General features: G+C 43.3%; 1 protein-coding gene and 1 long non-coding RNA gene across 3 annotated transcripts in view; one reads left to right on the forward strand and one right to left on the reverse strand.

Annotated features, from left to right (window-relative positions):
• The window catches only part of LOC101742203 (suppressor of lurcher protein 1), a 151,661-nt gene that overhangs the window by 98,597 nt on the left and 32,252 nt on the right, over positions 1 to 20,812 (forward strand). For both annotated transcript variants that reach the window (XM_021347670.3, XM_021347671.3), the window contains exon 4: positions 2,608 to 2,788. In XM_021347670.3, coding sequence (XP_021203345.1) covers positions 2,608 to 2,788 — 181 coding nt within the window. The remainder of the gene's footprint in view (positions 1 to 2,607; positions 2,789 to 20,812) is intronic.
• On the reverse strand, positions 481 to 20,717 carry LOC110385105 (uncharacterized). Its single transcript, XR_005244779.2, has 5 exons — positions 20,584 to 20,717; positions 14,449 to 14,644; positions 1,464 to 1,603; positions 1,167 to 1,369; positions 481 to 748 (listed from the first exon to the last, which is right to left on the reverse strand). It is a non-coding gene; the product is annotated as an uncharacterized LOC110385105 (long non-coding RNA).

Below are 20,812 nucleotides of genomic sequence, written 5' to 3' on the forward strand. Positions count from 1 at the left end.
ACTATACTGAGACTAGAACTTGTATCTCAATGTGGGTGGCGCGTCTACTTTGTAGATGTCTATGGGTTCCAGTAACCACTTAACACCAGGTGGGCTGTGAGATCGTCCACATATATAGGCAATAAAAAAAAATCTTGATATTACATATTCATGTCTAAAAAATTATTTTATGTTGTTCTTTCCTTAGACTTTATTATTTTTGTTGAGCGTTAAATTGTTATCGGAGCTAATTATCGTCACAAAGATATAACACGAGACTTGAAAATGAGACTTAATTCTTATTCCAAGTCTCATTTTCAATTATATAAGGACTATTGTATAGGTCTTTCACAACTAAAACCATATCCATCTATCTCTATCTCCGATTTCATTCGGAATAATGTGTGAAATGTCTCCATTCGACGCGGCGGGAAATTTGAAGAACTCAAAAAGCCGGTTAGCGATTTCAACATGAAACACTTATGAAAGAAAACTACCAAATCGCGTGTTTTATTTCATCGTCACCTCTTATTATTGAATTTTATTTCATTGTAGTTGTGTTTGTATTAAGCGCTTGTGGTCAGGTGATTTGCGGCTTTGTTATTTTTTTCTGCTTGTATTTGACGTATTTCTGAGTGTTTTACAATCAATTCTGTATTAAGTCTGAGGTTTGTACAATGTGTACTAATATTACTCAATGCCCAGTTATTCCTTTCTTTTTTGTTGAAATAGGTTGAAAAACTACATTCTCCCGATGTTCAACTGTTATCTGAAATCAAGGATATTAATTAGTACATAAACATCGCTGTATTTTTTTGGTTAGATTCTGTGACGTGTGTTCTATGGATGTATAAGTAGAGATATCATGTAGGATGTTTGGATGTATTAGAATAAAATATATTCTTCAGACCGGATTGTACAATTACTTCCCAAAACCAAATGTAGAAATTAGGTAAAGATTACAATAGCACGGTAATTACTGCTATTAGTTTAACGAGATCTTATGTCCAAGATCCTTAAGCATCATTATTAATCTACTTATTGATTTTTTGTTGTGCTAAAATACTTGCTAAAGTGTGCTTAACATTATTTTTTATAGTGCAGTAACTTTGAAATTTCTTTCAACAATCTATCTTTCATCATTATTTACGTCGTTAAATATACTACAAAGTTTCATTTTTATATACCTTCTTTAAGTTCTGGGTCAATAATTAAAGGCCGCGCTCCTCCATAAATTCGAGATGATGCCTCGTAATCTTCTTATAAACGTGGGTCTAGACGTCAAACATTCAACAATTTATCGCGGTTTTCTTTGCCAAGTTAAATACGGAGCGTTCAAGTAAACTGATCTGTGTCGTAAAACTCAACCAAACGGCAAATAAGTTTTGGGCTGAAACAAAACGGGGACGCCAAGCATAACCCTTCACATTTCTTCCTTACACCACCTTTGTACGCTTCAATAAAATTACTTCCACTACATATACCTGATTTCGTTATCTATCCCTTTTTGTTTTCAAGCGTGCGAATGTATCTTTCCCTTTCTGTCACCAGGTTGTTAATAATGTTTCTTGCCTGTATTACGTTTCGCGACAATGTACAAGGCTTCCGTTATAACGTGGATGATCTGCGATATGAAGTTTCTTTCTGGAGTATTACCAGGCGTTTATGACTTAGCTTAATCAACTACAAAATTTACTTGAGATAAACCTTTAAATTATGATTAGTTCTTATTAAATAATATTAAAGTACTATTGCTTATTGAAATACTGTTTTATATTTTTTGTAAAGAAAATGTATTATGGTTATTGATAGCGAATTACTAATGTAATAAATAAAAATCAAAAATTGTGTTCACGAAGCCCTGCAACATGAACTTATTAAATTTCGTGAGAGTGTAGAATCCGTGCGAGCTCACAAATCAACCTATCACCGCGCAAGTGATGATTTTATATATTGTTCTATTTAATCTATAGCTCCTTCCTTCATCTTCCTACCCTCCGGAGATATAACACAACTTCTCCTCAGAAGGGAGCTACCGATATTAATAAAAAAAATTAATCATCTGCTTAAGCTGATTACAATAGCATTTCATCCACACGTGCAAAATAAATTTATAGAATAGTATCTTTTTTAGCAAATATACAAAACACAAGAGTATAAAAACAGTAAAGATCGTAGGCTATACAATATTTAATATAATATCAACATCCAGACAAAAAATAGCCCGTACGTTCAACCACGGAGGGTTCAATTTAATATCCGATTAATAAATTGTTCGTGCCGTTATTATTCAAAAGTCATTCTTCTTCTTTTTCTCCACCTTATCTCACTAGGTGGGATCGGCACAGCAAATTTTTCTCTTCCATTCTCTTCTATCAGCTGTCATCTCAACACTCACTCCTCTCTCTTTCATCTCGTTATTCACACACTCCATCCATGTCTTCTTCGGCCGACCTCTTTCCCCTCTACCTTACACTACCATTTCCATACATCTCCTAGTCACATGCATCTTCTCTCTATGTATCGCATGTCCATGCCACATTATTCAAAAGTCATTCTTGTGCTTATTAAAACATGTTTTTGCTTATCCTTTACTTGTGTGATATTTAATGTCTTCTTTGTGTTCAGGTTGTGAGTGCATCCGCTTCACTTCAACATACGGCAAAGAGCGCGGAACATTCAGCAGTCCCGACTACCCGCGTCCGTATCCGCCGCACCTCTCCTGCGTACTCTACACGTTCATCGCTGCACCACACGAAATCGTGGAACTCATCTTCACGGACTTCGATATCTACAAGGAGCATCTTGAGTACGTACCTAATTGTATCTTTAAGTGATATAGTAATGTTAACATTCGTATTAATGTTTAATGAAAAACAGTACGTGATGTGATGTAATTATAAGTGCTTTTAGAGTTTCAGTGGTCACGGACGATTATCTGTCGTAAAATATTCGTAAAGTCGGGAATAACGTTTCTTCTCAGTCGCATGCACTCTTGGCAGAGCGGTCGTGGTCATCACTTCGGGTGGTGGTGCGCTTCACCAGACACCAGTTTAGAGCTGCCTTTATTTAGTCGGTCCATCTTACGATGATCTGCCCCGCGGTCTTGTACCTTCTATCATGCCCTGCACCACAAGGCGCTCAACTGAATCGTCGCCCCGCCGGGCATGTGTCGCGGCGGGGAAATAATATAATGTCAATGTAAAATTGATATTAACTAGCTGACCCGGCATACTTCGTAGTGCCTCAACCGATAAATAAAAGACCTAAACTTTTGTATAAAATAAACTCAAAACAAACGAAAGGAATCCGTCCGAAGGAGGACACATCAAAGGAAAAACAAAATTGTTATTTTTATTTTATTCCAAACATTTTCATATTTATCTACCTTTTAAACCTTCCCTGGACTTCCACAAATAATTTAGGACCAAAATTAGCCAAATCGGTCCAGCCGTTCTCGAGTTTTAGCGAGACTAACGAACAGCAATTCATTTTTATATATACTTATATAGATTATGTTCAATCTACGACTCGCGTAGACCGAAAAGCATCGTAAATTTATATGAAACAAAAAAAGTTTTACCAAAAATATGCCATATGCGTTGTCATCAACTATTTTGAGTTGTATTTATCATTCAATTCACTTATCGATTCAAGTCGAAACGCACGATCATGCTTACCCTTAACTGCTGTTTGAATTCTAAGCCAATTTTACATAACGCTAATTCAGACGGTTAAAGTATTTAGATATGACACCAATTAATGTGATATTCGAAAAAAAGTGATTAAAAAGTATTATCTATGGAAAAGGTAAAGGAAGAAGTGTTATTTATGGAAAAGAGGCGACCCATGTAGTGAGATTTCACGGTATCATAGACAGAAAACAACTGAGAATATAAGTGATAAACATTTTATAAGTTGACTTTCGGGCTTACTTTTTATTACATGAGCCATTACCTTTATTCCACCAGTTTGAGCAATAAAAATAAATAAAAAAAAACAAAAGAAATAAAGCCATCGTTTATTGCCCTCCAAAAATGTTTAATACTTCACAAACAAATTACCCGTTACAACGATAAATAGCAATACCGGTATTTTGCCTGAGAATCAATAAATAATTTAAAATAAATTATTAATACTAGAAGTCCCGCAGTAGTCGAAATTTGACTATAATTAATTGGAATTGTAAGTTTGTACACTATTACGATTGTATTTTATACTTCTATAATCACAAATTTCGCCAAGGCTACACTATACAAAAATATTAATAAAGACAAACAATATTTAATCTATTCTCAATTTGACAACAGACGTCAAGAACAAAAGTTTGACAATAAATAGTATGCATGCGTGTGTGCGTCTAATACATGGTATGTAGTGTGTGTAATGTTTTCTTTATTGATTTAAGGTATCTTTTATGCATTATTTTAAAAAAATATTAGCATTGTGCACTTCTTCTCTATATTCTCTATAAGTGTGGAAAATTTCATACTCCTCCGTCCGCGCAATTTTCGTAAAAAGGGATACAAAGTTTTTGCTTCACGTATTAATATATAGATAAATTTGTACAATATTTTGTATAGTATAAATGTGTGAGCGGGTTCACGTATAGTAGTTACTGAAGCGCATAGATACCATAGAGCACACACATACAACGGCAGTCGCATTCTTCAAACAGTGTGCTTAGTGCGAGTTTTTTAACGCTCTCGATAGCGTAAAAGTTAACTCAAATTTGTATGCGTTTGAATCAGCGCCTCTAGCGGCAAATGTTCCAACTCCATACAAATTTGAATTAGCTTTTATGCTATCGAGTACGTTAAAAAACTCGCACTAAGCACACAGGAAAACATTACCGCGAAGCTCAGCTATAATGATAGCTGAGTTATAATGATAGCAACATACCGTGCGTGCGTAGAATACGGTCAACCACCGGCCAAATAACTAATTCAGTGTTTATGTTAATCTTGCAAATATGCGCGTATGGAATACGTACTCAACAAATGTTCACGACTGACTTCCACGGTGAAGGAATAACATCGTGTAATAAAAATGAAACCCGCAAAATTATAATTTACGTAATTACTGGTGGTAGGACCACTTGTGAGTCTAGACGGGTAGGTACTACCACCCTGCCTATTTCTGCCGTGAAGCAGTAATGCGTTTCAGTTTGAAGGGCGGGGCAGCCGTTGTAACTATACTTGAGACCTTAAAACTTATATCTCAAGGTGGGTGGCGTATTTACGTAGTAGATGTCTATGGGCTCGAGTAACCACTTAACACCAGGTGGGCTGTGAGCTCGTCCATACATCTAAGCAATAAAATAAAAAAATAAAAAATCTAATTTAGTGTTTATGTTAATCTCGCAAATATGTGCGTATATATTTTGTAGACTGATGCTGGTGGTCATGGACATCGCAAAGTCACCGTCCACTTTAGACCACGAGAATAAAGTCCTATTAGTGTTGTAATTCAGTTAATCCAACAAACGAATGATTCACCTCTGAATTATGTACTAATAATCTGACTCATTCAAATAAACAAAAAGCTCTTAGCACGTCCCAACTCTTGAAGCCTGTATTTAAAATTTCGTCATGTCGTCAGTAGTAAAATTCATGTTGTAAACGTGTAAAGATAGGGTTGTTAGCAATGATGTTCGTTTTATGGCTTACGATGTGAAATGGGCAATAAAATGAAGTGTTTTGGATATTGTAGAGGGGAAATGAGCGCTTAAAGTAGGTACGTACGAGCCAAAAACTCTTGGTGATTTTTTGTTTATAGAGCTGAGAAACGGGGGTAAATCAATATTGAGTAGTTACCGAAGAAATCATAACGTGAATGTCAAAACCTACATTAAGACTCTTCTCCTTATCTCACTATGTGGAGTCAGCGTTAAAATTAAATGTTCTTCTCCATTTAGGCCTATCATACGTCATTTCTTGTGCCGGAATTAGCCGGAATATTTATGTCATTCAGAATACACACAGCAGTACGTTACCGGTACCTCAATTTTCAAATTCACTTCATATGTATATTAAAACGATTTCTCAAAATTTTGATAATTATTTTAAAATGATACATATCATAAAATCGATGATAAATGGTCCCGTTCCGCTGCTATCATCGCTAATTATGTGAAAAGCATCGATTTTCCCAACTATCGTATACACTGCAGACCAAAAGTTTAAGACCACCTTAATTAAAATAGGAACACGAAATAAAACTCCAATAAAATATTAAATGTTTAATTCAATTGTTATAAGAAAAACCTTCCCTGCAATGCGAACAATAACTGTAGTAGGTTTTGTCACCATCAGATAAATGATTTACATAGCTCATAAAAAGGAAATAGACATACATCCAACTTTGATTTTTATTTAGAAACAAAATACAATCAACAAACCAACTAAGCTATTTCGTATACCAGACCTAACCTTGTACTTAAATATTTAACAGTGAATGTCCCCTTAAAATGTATTAATTCCAGGCTGAGACCCAGAAAGGGTAATATTGTAATGAATTTGAATGTCCTACAAAGCCGTGTAGATTGAATCCTAAGATTAGGTAAAGCATTGTTTAAATGTACTTGAGCTAAGTGCCCATGAAGTGAAATATCAAATTATCATCAGCCGTTTCGATGAAAATGAAGACTTTAAGTTTACTTTACGTTAATTATTTTGTAATCTTTAAAACTTTTCAGATTCAGTCTGTATATAAAGTTGATTCATAATATCATTAGGCGTTCGCTTAGTAGGCGGATTTTTGGAACGAAGTTCCTTATGGGACGATGCGGAGGGGTACCCTAACCAGGAAAAAACGTCCGTAACGTAAGATTTTTATTAGTAATGCACACAGTGTACGACTTAACTTTGTAATAACGTACAAATTAGTAACGCACACAGTGTACGACTTAACTTTGTAATAACGTACAAATAAAAATCGGTAAAAAAACTTTTAAGTTAAACGGTTTTATTTTATGTGCACTGAAAACTACAAAATAAATAAATAGTTACTTACCTATCAACCTACGTAGGTCATCTCGGTCATTAATATCTCTGATGGTAGTGGTTGTCATAACATGTACCATGTCAGCGGCCGAAAGGCAGTTCATGAAAGAACACTAACACCAGGGTTTGCTTGGTAGGTAAACTAAGCAGCCCACACTATAACAAGTAGGTATTTTGACCTTCTAGTTCAGAAATATTTTAGTACTGGGCAGAATAGCTTTTAGGCATATTAGACTAAAATAAAAACGTGGGGCCCATTATTATTTCTGTATTACTTTCTACTAAACTAAGTGTGGATTGCATCGACTTATTATAATCGTCATCATCATCATCCTAGCGGTTTATCCCGGTCGCATCCGAAACCTCATAGCTCGGGAGTCCAGTGTCCGCTGAATCGACTTACTATAATCGTAACTGGAGGTTTTGACCATCAATAAACAGCCGTGGCGGCTTCACCAGCGAACGCCGAGCTCATGATCTACCAAAGTATAAGATGTGCTCTGCCATAGGTATAATTTCAGAGGGGCCCCACGTTTTTATTTTAGTCTAATATGCCTAAAAGCTATTCTGCCCAGTACTAAAGTATTTCTGAACTAGAAGGTCAAAATACCTACTTGTTATAGTGTGGGCTGCTTAGTTTACCTACCAAGCAAACCCTGGTGTTAGTGTTCTTTCATGAACTGCCTTTCGGCCGCTGACATGGTTCATGTTATGACAACCACTACCATCAGAGATATTAATGACCGAGATGACCTACGTAGGTTGATAGGTAAGTAACTATTTATTTATTTTGTAGTTTTCAGTGCACATAAAATAAAACCGTTTAACTTAAAAGTTTTTTTACCGATTTTTATTTTCTTGTTTTTAGTATTTAGTGAAATTGTCTACCGAATATTCCTCATTCTATTTAATTCATTCAGTGCATCATTATTACATGATTTCTTACCTGATAATTTAGTACAATCTAATTCCTCAATACATAGATAGCCCTTCCAGAGACTTGACTTGACTTAGAGCCACGTATGCTTGTCCTTCCTCAAACAATTTTGAGCCCAAATATACTAATGCATGGTCGACGGTGCTGCCCTGCATTTTATGGACTGTGGATGCCCATGACAAAACTAAGGGCAACATCCTTCTTTCAGCCGTACCATAATTGAATTTTGCTGGAAACTGTATGTATGGCTTTAGGGTAAATAACGTGCATGCCGTTACATTGCACGCCGGCAAATCTCGAAGTGAAAACGCTGTGGTCACCTTGATGCCATGAAGCCCGAATAATTCTAGCAACGTCATTAATACTAATGAATACATTTGGAATTTTAATTCTTTCAGGTTCACCGTTTTCAGGTATATCTGGCACACTAAGTCGTATTAAGTCTTGTTCACTAATCTGGACATTTTCGTCAATGCGTACATCTCTATAAAGTGGGTTATTTCTAGTTAACCATTTTAAAGCGCTGTAGAATTTTTCGCGAGATATTGTGAACTCTCTTGTGATGTTCAAATTCTCCAAACGTTCTGTAACTACAACGATACCCACCTGGCTAGAAGATCTTGGAAGCATATTAGGTAATCTTTCACTGACCTCAAAGATATCTTGGGCAAACAACACTGCTTGTCCGCGGAAACCGTACTGCCCGTATAGCCCAGTAAATTTTACGATTTTAACAAGCGGGATAATTCTACACAGCAATCGCTGCTCTGCTTGCGTCAGCGCTTGAATCTCATCTGGTATTGAACCTGGATCCAGATTATTCCAGTACGCCTTTGATGGTGCTATTGTTTTATTACTATTGTTTTATTACACACATGTGTTTGGCAGCGCGAACATAAAAGTAATGTTGTTTTTGAAGACAGTTCTGCAGGTAGATATCCTAATACAGCTGTGTTGTAACGTACAGTATGAATTTGGTTAGGATATCAATGCTTCGTGCAAATGTCACAAACGTGTATACACGATGTGTTAATGGCATTTTCAAACGCTTGTACATGATTTTCAGCTCTGCGTTGCTGTGCACGCTCACGTTGGCTATTTAACCTGTCGTGGCGTTGCTCAGGTGTTTCTGAAGCTTCTAACTCCTTTCGTCTCTCACGCCGTCCTGTTAACCTGGCCTCATGTTGCTCAGGTGTTTCTGACGCTAATAGCTCTATTTGTCTGTTACGTTGTAATCTTAGCCTGGACTCATGACGCTCAAGTGTTTCTGACGCTATTAGCTCTCTTCGTCTGTCACGTTGTGGTGCTAGCCTAGACTCATGACGCTCAGATGTTTCTGATGCTAACAACTCTCTTTGTCTGTCACGTTGTGATGCTAGCCTGGACTCATGACGCTCGGGTGTTTCTGACGCTATTAGCTCTCTTCGTCTGTCACGTTGTGATGCTAGCCTGCACTCATGACGCTCAGGTGTTTCTGACTCTACCAGCTGCCTTTGTCTCTCACGTTGTGCTATTAACCTGGTATCATGTTGCTCAGGTGTTTCTGTTGCTAACCGTTCTCTTCGTTTCTGTAGTCAACTGTGGGTTTCATTTTCACTTTCCTTTGCACGTTTCGTTCTATACTTTTCTTTTGCCTTTTCGAGCCTTCTTTTTCGTTGTGTAGCAGTTTCGTTTTTATTTTTGTTTGCTTTTTTATTTATTGTTACCATGTTGTTCCCACGATTAAGGGGCATTTTGACGGTCGACCCCGCCAGAAGTCCAGCAAAGGGGTAAGGCTTAATATACAACAAGATGCGCCCAATTTTGAGGGGGAAGCGCTGACGACATTACATTTTTACCCACCCTAATGCCATACAGTCCTCGGCACGTTTTAACCTATTATTTTCATCGCCGGATCATCATGCCATCGTCTTTAGTAACTGTGGTCGTAATCATCATGGATTAGGATCGGAAGACCCCCGAGATTCCCACCCTCCCGATCGTGGCCGTACGCCGGCGAAATTGGATCAGTAGATGTTTAATGTCTGTTTCTGATGTTAAATATAAGGGAAGCCAAGGGAGCGAGCTCCGGGGGAGAAACAGACGGGCCTGATCTACACCCTTACCGCTGGACTACTGTGCAAGGCTCAACCAACGCCGCCCCCCATGACGGACGTCATCTGATTGAACCTGGTCCAGTTCATGTGCGATCCTCTCAACGCCAATATCGGAACGATCTGTAGTGTCGGTTCCCGAAGCCCGATTATGGACCTTAACTCCTTATAAGAAGTCAGGCTCCAAACTCCCCTCCAAGATACAGTACACGAAGTGGCTCGCACGCACTCAGCTTTCGGAAGTCTTAGTCTACCTGCGACCAACTCAACCAGCTCCCCGTGATTCCCGTATTTATTACGTTTCTCACGGTGGAGCTCGTCAAGCGATCGCTGGCCCGAGACCACCTGCACGTCCACGATCACTCCGACACCATCCCTGGAGGCGATAATATCCGGCTTACGGAGACCAACCGATGTTCGTAGCCTCGGCTCCAGCTCAACCGTCCACTTGTTCTCTTCCATGGCTTTCGCCACGAAAGATACAATCTTGTTGTGTCGTAGAATCCGGCCGCCGTGTGTTCTGTGACACTGTTGTAGGATGTGAACCGTCGTCTCCCTAACCTTGCAACCAGCACGGCAGGTCAACGAAGACTCACCCCCACCTCTACGCCCTCTCGATCCGCGAATGCGGGATGGGAGGGCGTTGATATGAGTGTGCACGAACTGCACGAAGTCCCGTCCGGTTATCTGCGCGCATCGCGCCCTAATCCACTTTGTGGATGTCGGGGTGCGTGTGGATTCGCGAACTTCGCGATCAACAGATGCGTGCAGATTTTCTCGCCAAAACAAGCGCACTGATGGTCGTTGCGTTGTGGAGTCAACACGGCTGAACCTGCGAAGCTGTTTCCAGGCCCACCGCAGTTTCTTACGAATCTTATCAGATTTGGCGGCGGCTCTTGCCACTGACCATGGTGACGAGTCGAGCCCCCCGAAACGCCTCACAATGAGGTCCGGGATGGTCGCTCGCACCGATGGGATCGCTAAGCCGCCGTCCTGAACTGCGGCGTGATAGTATGCCTTGGGCACATCCGCCGGTAGCCTAAGCCACTGTCCGACTGCTTTCCGGATTTGGACATCGAGCATTCTCAATCTGTCATCCGAGATGTTTTCAAGCACGAAACCGTGCTGGAACCTCGGAATCAGATGAGCTCTCAAAATCTCCAACCTCTGTTGGGGTTTGAGAGGTGCCCTTGAGATGTTATTCAGAGCACTACTGATACTATGCTCTAATGTCACGCATCCAGAGGCCTCAAAATCGACACCAAGATATCGCCACCGCTCAACACAACTTACCTGCCTGAGCGGCTTACCTCCAATATTGAAGGTTCGCTCAGTCAGGTAGTGATGCTTCTTGCGGTGGCCATCCGGTATCATAGACAGAACCGCGCTTTTCCTGCAATTCAGGCGTAGGCCCATCTGCCTACCGACACAGTCCACAGCAGAGATGGACTCCTGCATCCCGCAAGCAGGACTAGGTCGTCAGCATAGGCCAGAGCGGACACGAGTTCCATCTCCAACCTATACCCGACCCTCTCCGGCAGGGAAGCCAGGATGAGGTCCATCACCACGTTGAAGAGTATCGGCGACAGAGGGTCCCCTTGACGAACCCCTCGTCCCACTTTCACAGGGCTGCTCATTTCATTGTTCACGGCTAAGGTGGTGGACGCCGTATCGTATAGGTGAGCAATGTAGCCGCAGAACTGTTCGGGCATGCCCCTCAACCTCAGCAATTCGACAAGTGTCTCGTGAGACACAGTGTCAAATGCCTTGGCGAAGTCTAGCACCGCCACGTGACATTCCCGCAGCTTCTTCCTGCTATCCCCAAGCACCGCGTCCAGTACTGCGGAATTCTCCAGCGTACCGTCGGCGCAGATAAATCCACGCTGTCGTGCGTCAGGGGGGCAGCAAGCCAACAGCCTCCGGGCCAAGATGGAGTGAAAGTGTCTCAGGGGAATCGACGCGATCGAGATCGGTCGATATTCCCCCGGTCCACCTGGTCTCTCCACCTTAGGCACAAAGACGGTTCGGCACTGCCGTAGAATTTCGGGTATTTCGCCTCGTGCCATCCATGCATTGAACATTTCCGCCTTGAAGTGCACAGGAACCACACGCCACTGACCCGGACGTATACCGTCCGGGCCCGGCGAAGTTCGCCAGTCAAAGCGGGAGGCCTTGATCTCTTCCACCGAGATCGGCTTCCACAGCTGGGTGTAGTCGCGATTGCCCCCGTGCCACTCCGCACGCCCTAGGGCGTGAAGAGCTTCCGGTGTAGGCCCAGGTGCATCGGACACTCTCTCGAGGATAGGTCGCCAATAGGTCTCCATCTCCTCGAGCGAGTGTCCGACACCCCCACACGCGCCATCGATCACTTCAGCTGCTGCTCTGCTGCGACACTTCTTGTACAGTTCCTGCACACGCGCGTACTCCGCTCTGCGCTTTTGTCTATTGGTTTTGTGGGCACTAGTTGTCCGATCATCGTGCAAATCGTTAACTTGGGTGGTATAGCTACCGCTTACTAACGAGGTATCTAATTACCTTTTTTTTTTATCTGCCCCTCTAACGTCACACAATCTTGGACGCAACTGTTCTCGACACGACTAATCATGCCCCCACCTAATACGCCATTTTGTAACTTGTAACACCTAATACGAAATTTTGACATAATGACAGTATTCTGCTAGTGTAGTCCTATTATTTGATACCCATATTGTGGTGGTTGTGGAAAAATATGTACCTAGTCCGCCATATTGGAACGGCGTCCATCTTGAATTTTAAATTTTGACATAATCATCGTGTTTTACTAGTGTAGCCCTTTCATTTGATACCCATATTGAGGGGTTTAAAGAAAAATATGTAATCCGCCATTTTGTATCGGCGGCCATCTTAGATTTATAATGTCATTGATTTTATTATATTGTATTGTCATCTAAATTAAATGTGTGTACCAAATTTCAGATCAATCTGACAACGGGAAGGTGCTTAAATTTCAATTTCTAATTTTGACCCAAATAAATAAAAAACAAATTCCGTACAGGTCGAGCTAAATAAAAACCGTTTAAAAATAACATATTTTTTATCATTAATTGACCACGATCTCAGAGAGTGTTCGTTTGCGCAATACACTAACTCTTATGCAAACAACCGTGAATGAAGTGTACCACAATAAGTTCGCACATTACCGAAAGACCGTGAGTTGTTGCGAAACCTACAGTTTTATTTTCTTTATACCTCGAATAGAACTTAAAATTAATATTTTTATAATAAGGTACTTCGTTCCTATAATTGTAAGGCTATAAGGTATAATTGTAATTGTAAAACACACCAGTGAGTACCATTATCCTAGTTATGTTTGCTGCGTAGCATTCATACGTTCTGACTTGGTGGAAGTGGTTGGTATGATGGAAGAGGAGTAACAATGTGCTCCAATACCCGCTTAACATTATCGAGCCTACGAAGAACGCTACATTGGAATGCATGAATCCAATTGAATGATCCAAATTAGTTCAATAAATTCAAAATAGTTTAAAAAATGAGATTTTATGTTTTCGGATTCTATATTCGAACATTGGCCCGTTAATTGATGATTCTTGACAAATTTATATACCTATTACCTAGTAATGGTAGCTTCCCACTTCCATATATCCTTCGCTAAATAAAGCAAGTGTGAACAGCCAAATATTTGTGAATAGACTTCACGATATACCTAGTCGTATCGGATGATATGAAAGGTGTCTTACTACGTAACTTAATATAATATTATCGAGAATTTGGTAACGTATCTAGATGTGGGTCATTGGGTCGGTGTGTTTACGAGCTCGGATAAGCATTTAACACTAGGTGCCGAAACAATCATTTTCATTGTTCTCTAGATAATTTTTATAATTTCAAGTCTATCGCTGAACCACCGCCGCACCACCGCCATTTGGCGGAAAATTCCGCCGCATGCTTCGAAAGAAATCTCCCAGCACCGCCGCACCACAGCCGAAGCATAGCCGAACGTTTCGAATTTTTTACGTTTATATATTTAATATAAATATAAATATATATATATATATATTTTTATTGCCCTTGTAGGCAGACGAGCATACGGCCCACCTAATGGTGAGTGGTTACCAAAATTTACTAACAATCACGCCACGTTAACTGGTCCCGTGCTAAGTTCGTAAAGAACTTGTGTTACAAGTACCAGATAACGGAAATAAATATAATATTTTTATTATACACATACATATATTTAATATACACCCATAACCCTGGAAAGACATTTATATTTATCATTGAAATATCTTCCCTTGGCGGGATTCGAACCCGCGACCCCCTTGTGTAGTGTCCATGTCACTTACCACTACACCAGACGGCCGTTAAACCAATAGATAGTTAAATAGAACACCCAATCGAAAATATCGTTTACCAATGAAGAGGTACTAAATCTTACCTATGTCCACTATAATGTGACGGCGGGATGGATGTAATATGCTCTGTGTCAACCCTGTGCCGCCGTATCGATAGCCCCGACTGGGCTCTGGTCCGGTCCGAGGTAGGGCGCCGGCTGGGAGCGGCTGAAGTTTTTAGTGAGGTTCAACTTCCACATACCCTACCTGCCGCGAGGGTAGGGATTCGGCGACTTTCTCCTGTGGAAAAAAAAGAAGTCCACTATCAGGCATGTGTTGCCTTAAAAAAATCAGTCCCGCATCCCAACAGATTGTGTAACATCCAAACATACGTTATAGATTTCTATTGTGTATACGTATTGTCTCTTGTTGCGATGGTACACCATAAATATAGCGCGTACGTGTGGAAATAAGTGGAAATTGTTCACAACGCTAGCGACACGAGCAGTGTTGACGAATGTAAAAAGTTCCCGGAAATCTCTTAAGCTAAGAATTTAGTCACTTTGTACTGTTTTAAAACATTGATAGCCTTCTCAATTACTTAACAAATATTTGATGCTTTTGTATTAGTATTAGTGATAAAGAATTCTTTGAATTAGAATTTTTGAAGAGTTCTAATTAGAATTGTCATAAAAACTTTTAACTACGCATTTCATATTTTTGCTGATGCTAATGAATCTTCTAATTGTTTATCTTAGTAGCCTTCGCCATTTAACCACAGTCAATTATTATCCGTAACTTGGAAAAAACTACACGATATCCCAGGTATTCACGATAAAATTGGATTTCTTGAACATGGCAATACCATAAAGAAAGATATTTCTCGGTTGACATTGTTGTATTTTTAACGGATTTCCCGTTATCCGTTTCGCCTGTCTTTTATTCTGATCCACTTTCTCTTGTTCCGTTGATAAATCTTCTGATATTGTTGGATTATACACTAAGGTGATTTATCTTAGACTTTCTTTTTTGTGTTTCTTGTGGTTTGAATACTTACAACCCTCATTCCGATTTGAGCAACCGACGCGCGTGGACGTGCTCATTGTTCGTTCGATTGCCCGACCTCGGTTCGTGGCACATCTGGCGTCCAAGTGTTTTGTCGGAAGTGACTACCGGTGATAATAGATTATTGTTCGTGGCACATCTGTGGCCCAAGTGTTTCTCGGAATTTGTACCTGCGCCTAATTGCAAGGCATTGCCGCCCGGGAACTGTGCAGGTGTTCTATTCACTCTAATTCTATTCTATTTATTCTATTCACTAAAATTTCTAAAATTTCTAGAATCGCTTCGGCCAATTTAGTGTTACCGACACAGGGGCCTCGCCGCAAGGCGAGCGCGTGTTTAAGTCCCGGGGCAGCCCCCCCTGGGCAGTTCGAAGAAATGGAGTTTTCTCCAACCAACACACTACTCGCGGAATTCTTAAGTGAGAAATACCCGGCCCTCGAATTAGAATTTTTAGCTTACAAAGCTAAACGCGCCGTGAACTGTTCTGCCGTGTCCGCCGCGCCCGTCGTTTCCGCCACGCCTGCCGTTCCCGCGTCCCCTGCAAGCGCGCGCAAAACTCCCGCGCCGTACACCGCAGCCTCCGTCGCGCCCAGCACACCCGTGTCCCCCATACTGTCGCGAAAAACTCCCGCGTCTACCGCGGCAGCTTCCATTCTACCTCAGCGATCATCTGCGGCTTCCGTCGCGTCCGCCGCTCCCGCGCCTTCCTCCTCGTCCTCCGACTCTGACTCGGATATGGAGGTTGACCTCGTTCCCGCCTCATTAACAGATGGATTCACCCTCGTGCAAAAGGGTAAGAAGCGCGCCGCGGAGTCCCGAGCTTCCGCGGCCACTAAAATAAGCAAATCCGCGAACGCGTCGCGCCCCCGCCCTCCGACCCCCGTCGCTCCCTGTCCCCGTGCCACGCCGTCGCCGCGCCCGGTGGCACAAACGAGAAATCAGGCCCCTCCTCCGTTGATTCTTCAAGAGAAGGCTGCTTGGGACCGTGTCTCCCTGGCCCTTAAGGCCAAGAACATAAATTTTGTCAGTGCCCGTAACCTCGCGAACGGGATACAGATAAAAGTAGCAACATCCGACGACCATAGGGCCCTCTCAAGCTACCTCCGAAAGGAGCGTATAAGTTATCATACGTATACGCTCCAGGAGGAGCGTGAGCTCCGTGCAGTCATACGTGGCATCCCCAAGGAGTTAGATGCCGAGCTCGTAAAGGCCGACCTTCTCGAACAAGGCCTACCCGTAAACTCCGTGCACCGCATGCACACAGGACGCGGGAGGGAGCCATACAATATGGTTCTCGTCGCCCTCCAGTCTACCCCCGAGGGTAAGCAAATCTTTAACGTTCGAACGGTCTGTAGGCTTTCCGGAATCACCGTGGAAACCCCTCATAAAAAAGGCACTCCGAGCCAGTGCCACAATTGTCAGTTGTACGGGCATTCTTCCCGTAATTGTCACGCGCGTCCTCGATGCGTCAAGTGTTTGGACGATCACGCCACGACTCTTTGCATTCGCGATCAAAAAACCGCGACGGAACCACCTAGCTGCGTCCTGTGCCGAACACAGGGTCACCCCGCGAATTACCGTGGATGCCCCCGAGCCCCTAAAATAAATCGCCGCGTCGCGCGCCAAAACCGCCTCCGAGCTTCCGGCCCTGACATCAAAGCCACGGCACCCTCTGTGCCGAAGGCTAAGCCTGCCTTCGTGCCGGCGCCGGTGCCCAGCGGCTCGGCCTGGGCTAAACCGTTGCCGTACACGAAAACGGCTGTAGCTCCCTCCCCCGCGATTCGTCCCGCCCCCGCGATACGTCCCTCCCCCGTGATTCGTTCCTCCCCCGCGACCAGCACTCCGACCGCGTCCGACAACCTCGCTCTAGCGATCGACTTTTTTCAGTCGATCAACTTTGAGCGTGTTAATGCTTTGGGTGACGCCATTCGCGCCGCCTCCACTGCACAACACTTCATCGCCGTTGTGCAAGAATACGCTGACGTATACGCGTCGTTAAATACGTACGTCCTCCCCTCACTCCGCCGGTAATCAATGGCGTACATAAGTAGAATAAAGCCCCTATCCGTAACGATAGGATTTTTTAACGCTTACGGTCTCGCAAATCAACGTGATCAGGTTTGTGATTTTTTGCGTGACCATCAAATTGACATCTTTTTGGTGCAGGAGACCCTGCTTAAGCCCGCGCGCCGCGACCCTAAAATCGCGAACTATAACATGGTTAGGAACGACAGGCTCACTGCTCGTGGTGGTGGTACCGTCATTTACTATAGACGAGCCCTGCACTGCGTCCCACTCGACCCCCCCGCGCTTTCTAACATCGAAGCATCAGTATGCCGAATCTCACTGACTGGACACGCGCCGATCGTTATCGCGTCCGTTTATCTTCCACCGGATAAGATCGTTCTAAGCAGTGATATCGAGGCGCTGCTCGGCATGGGAAGCTCTGTCATTCTGGCGGGCGACCTAAATTGTAAACACGTCAGGTGGAACTCACACACCACAACCCCGAATGGCAGGCGGCTTGACGCGTTAGTCGATGATCTCGCCTTCGATATCGTCGCTCCGCTAACCGCGACTCACTACCCGCTAAATATCGCGCATCGCCCGGATATACTCGACATAGCGTTATTAAAAATCGTAACTCTGCGCTTACACTCGATCGAAGTAGTTTCAGAGTTAGATTCAGACCACCGTCCCGTCGTTATGAAGCTCGGTCGCGCTCCCGATTCCGTTCCCGTCACGAGGACTGTGGTGGATTGGCACACGCTGGGCATCAGCCTGGCTGAATCTGATCCACCATCGCTCCCGTTTAACCCGGACTCTACCTCGTCTCCTCAGGATACCGCTGAAGCCATAGACATCTTAACGTCACACATCACCTCGACATTAGATAGGTCATCGAAACAAGTTGTAGCGGAGGACTTCCTTCACCGCTTCAAATTGTCCGACGATATTAGGGAACTCCTTAGAGCTAAGAACGCCTCGATACGCGCCTACGACAGGTATCCTACCGCGGAAAATCGTATTCGAATGCGTGCCTTACAACGCGACGTAAAGTCTCGCATCGGCGAAGTCCGAGATGCCAGATGGTCTGATTTCTTAGAAGGACTCGCGCCCTCCCAAAGGTCTTACTACCGCTTAGCTCGTACTCTCAAATCGGATACGGTAGTAACTATGCCCCCCCTCGTAGGCCCCTCAGGCCGACTCGCGGCGTTCGATGATGACGAAAAAGCAGAGCTGCTGGCCGATACATTGCAAACCCAGTGCACGCCCAGCACTCAATCCGTGGACCCTGTTCATGTAGAATTAGTAGACAGTGAGGTAGAACGCAGAGCCTCCTTGCCACCCTCGGATGCGTTACCACCCGTCACCCCGATGGAAGTTAAAGACTTGATCAAAGACCTACGTCCTCGCAAGGCTCCCGGTTCCGACGGTATATCTAACCGCGTTATTAAACTTCTACCCGTCCAACTCATCGTGATGTTGGCATCTATTTTCAATGCCGCTATGGCGAACTGTATCTTTCCCGCGGTGTGGAAAGAAGCGGACGTTATCGGCATACATAAACCCGGTAAACCAAAAAATCATCCGACGAGCTACCGCCCGATTAGCCTCCTCATGTCTCTAGGCAAACTGTATGAGCGTCTGCTCTACAAACGCCTCAGAGACTTCGTCTTATCCAAGGGCATTCTCATCGATGAACAATTCGGATTCCGTACAAATCACTCATGCGTTCAACAGGTGCACCGCCTCACGGAGCACATTCTTGTGGGGCTTAATCGACCAAAACCGTTATACACGGGAGCTCTCTTCTTCGACGTCGCAAAAGCGTTCGACAAAGTCTGGCACAATGGTTTGATTTTCAAACTATTCAACATGGGCGTGCCGGATAGTCTCGTGCTCATCATACGGGACTTCTTGTCGAACCGCTCTTTTCGATATCGAGTCGAGGGAACCCGCTCCTCCCCACGACCTCTCACAGCTGGAGTCCCGCAAGGCTCTGTCCTCTCACCCCTCCTATTTAGCTTATTCGTCAACGACATTCCCCGGTCGCCGCCGACCCATTTAGCTTTATTCGCCGACGACACGACTGTTTACTATTCTAGTAGAAATAAGTCCCTAATCGCGAAGAAGCTTCAAAGCGCAGCCCTAGCCCTAGGACAGTGGTTCCGAAAATGGCGCATAGACATCAACCCAGCGAAAAGTACTGCGGTGCTATTTCAGAGGGGAAGCTCCACACGGATTTCCTCCCATATTAGGAGGAGGAATCTCACACCCCCGATTACTCTCTTTAGTCAATCCATACCCTGGGCCAGGAAGGTCAAGTACCTGGGCGTTACCCTGGATGCATCGATGACATTCCGCCCGCATATAAAATCAGTCCGTGACCGTGCCGCGTTTATTCTCGGTAGACTCTACCCCATGATCTGTAAGCGGAGTAAAATGTCCCTTCGGAACAAGGTGACACTTTACAAAACTTGCATAAGGCCCGTCATGACTTACGCGAGTGTGGTGTTCGCTCACGCGGCCCGCACACACATAGACACCCTTCAGTCTCTACAATCCCGCTTTTGCAGGTTAGCCGTCGGAGCTCCGTGGTTCGTGAGGAACGTTGACCTACACGACGACCTGGGCCTCGAATCAATTCGGAAATACATGAAGTCAGCGTCGGAACGATACTTCGATAAGGCTATGCGTCATGATAATCGCCTTATCGTTGCCGCCGCTGACTACTCCCCGAATCCTGATCATGCAGGAGCCAATCACCGTCGACGCCCTAGACACGTCCTTACGGATCCATCAGATCCAATAACCTTTGCATTAGATGCCTTCAGCTCTAATACTAGGGGCAGGCTTAGGGACCCCGGTAACCGTACTCGTCGAACTCGACAAAGAGGTCGACGTGCAACCTAACCCATGCATCAGCCCGCTGAGTTTCTCGCCGGATCTTCTCAGCGGGTCGCGATTCCGATCCGGTAGTAGATTCATTCGCGAAACAATTGCTCTTGAGTTGTTAGGTCTCCTTCGGAGGCGCTCGGGCAGTTGTTAGCAAATCCCGCCCCTCTTGGCTGAGCCTTTGCTCGCCCACCTGTCCTGGTGAAACTGGAAAGGCCTTCGGGCCACCAGTAAACTTTCAATCATAAAAAAAAAAAAAAAAAAAAAATACTTACAACCGTATACGGATTAAGGCCTCAAAGATACGGAATTATTTATTTTTGTTGGCATATGTAACTTAATTTGGTTTTGAAAATTTCAATGTTTTATTTCAACAGTATTATCGTAGATAGGAAGATGACATCAAAAGAGTGTCTTTTTTATGTCAAAAGAGTGTTTTTTTTTTATGTCAAAAGAGTGTCTTTTTTATGTCAAAAGAGTGTCTTTTTTGATGTCATTATATTA

This window comes from Bombyx mori, chromosome 6 (assembly GCF_030269925.1).
Source record: "Bombyx mori chromosome 6, ASM3026992v2".
NCBI lineage: Eukaryota > Metazoa > Arthropoda > Insecta > Lepidoptera > Bombycidae > Bombyx > Bombyx mori.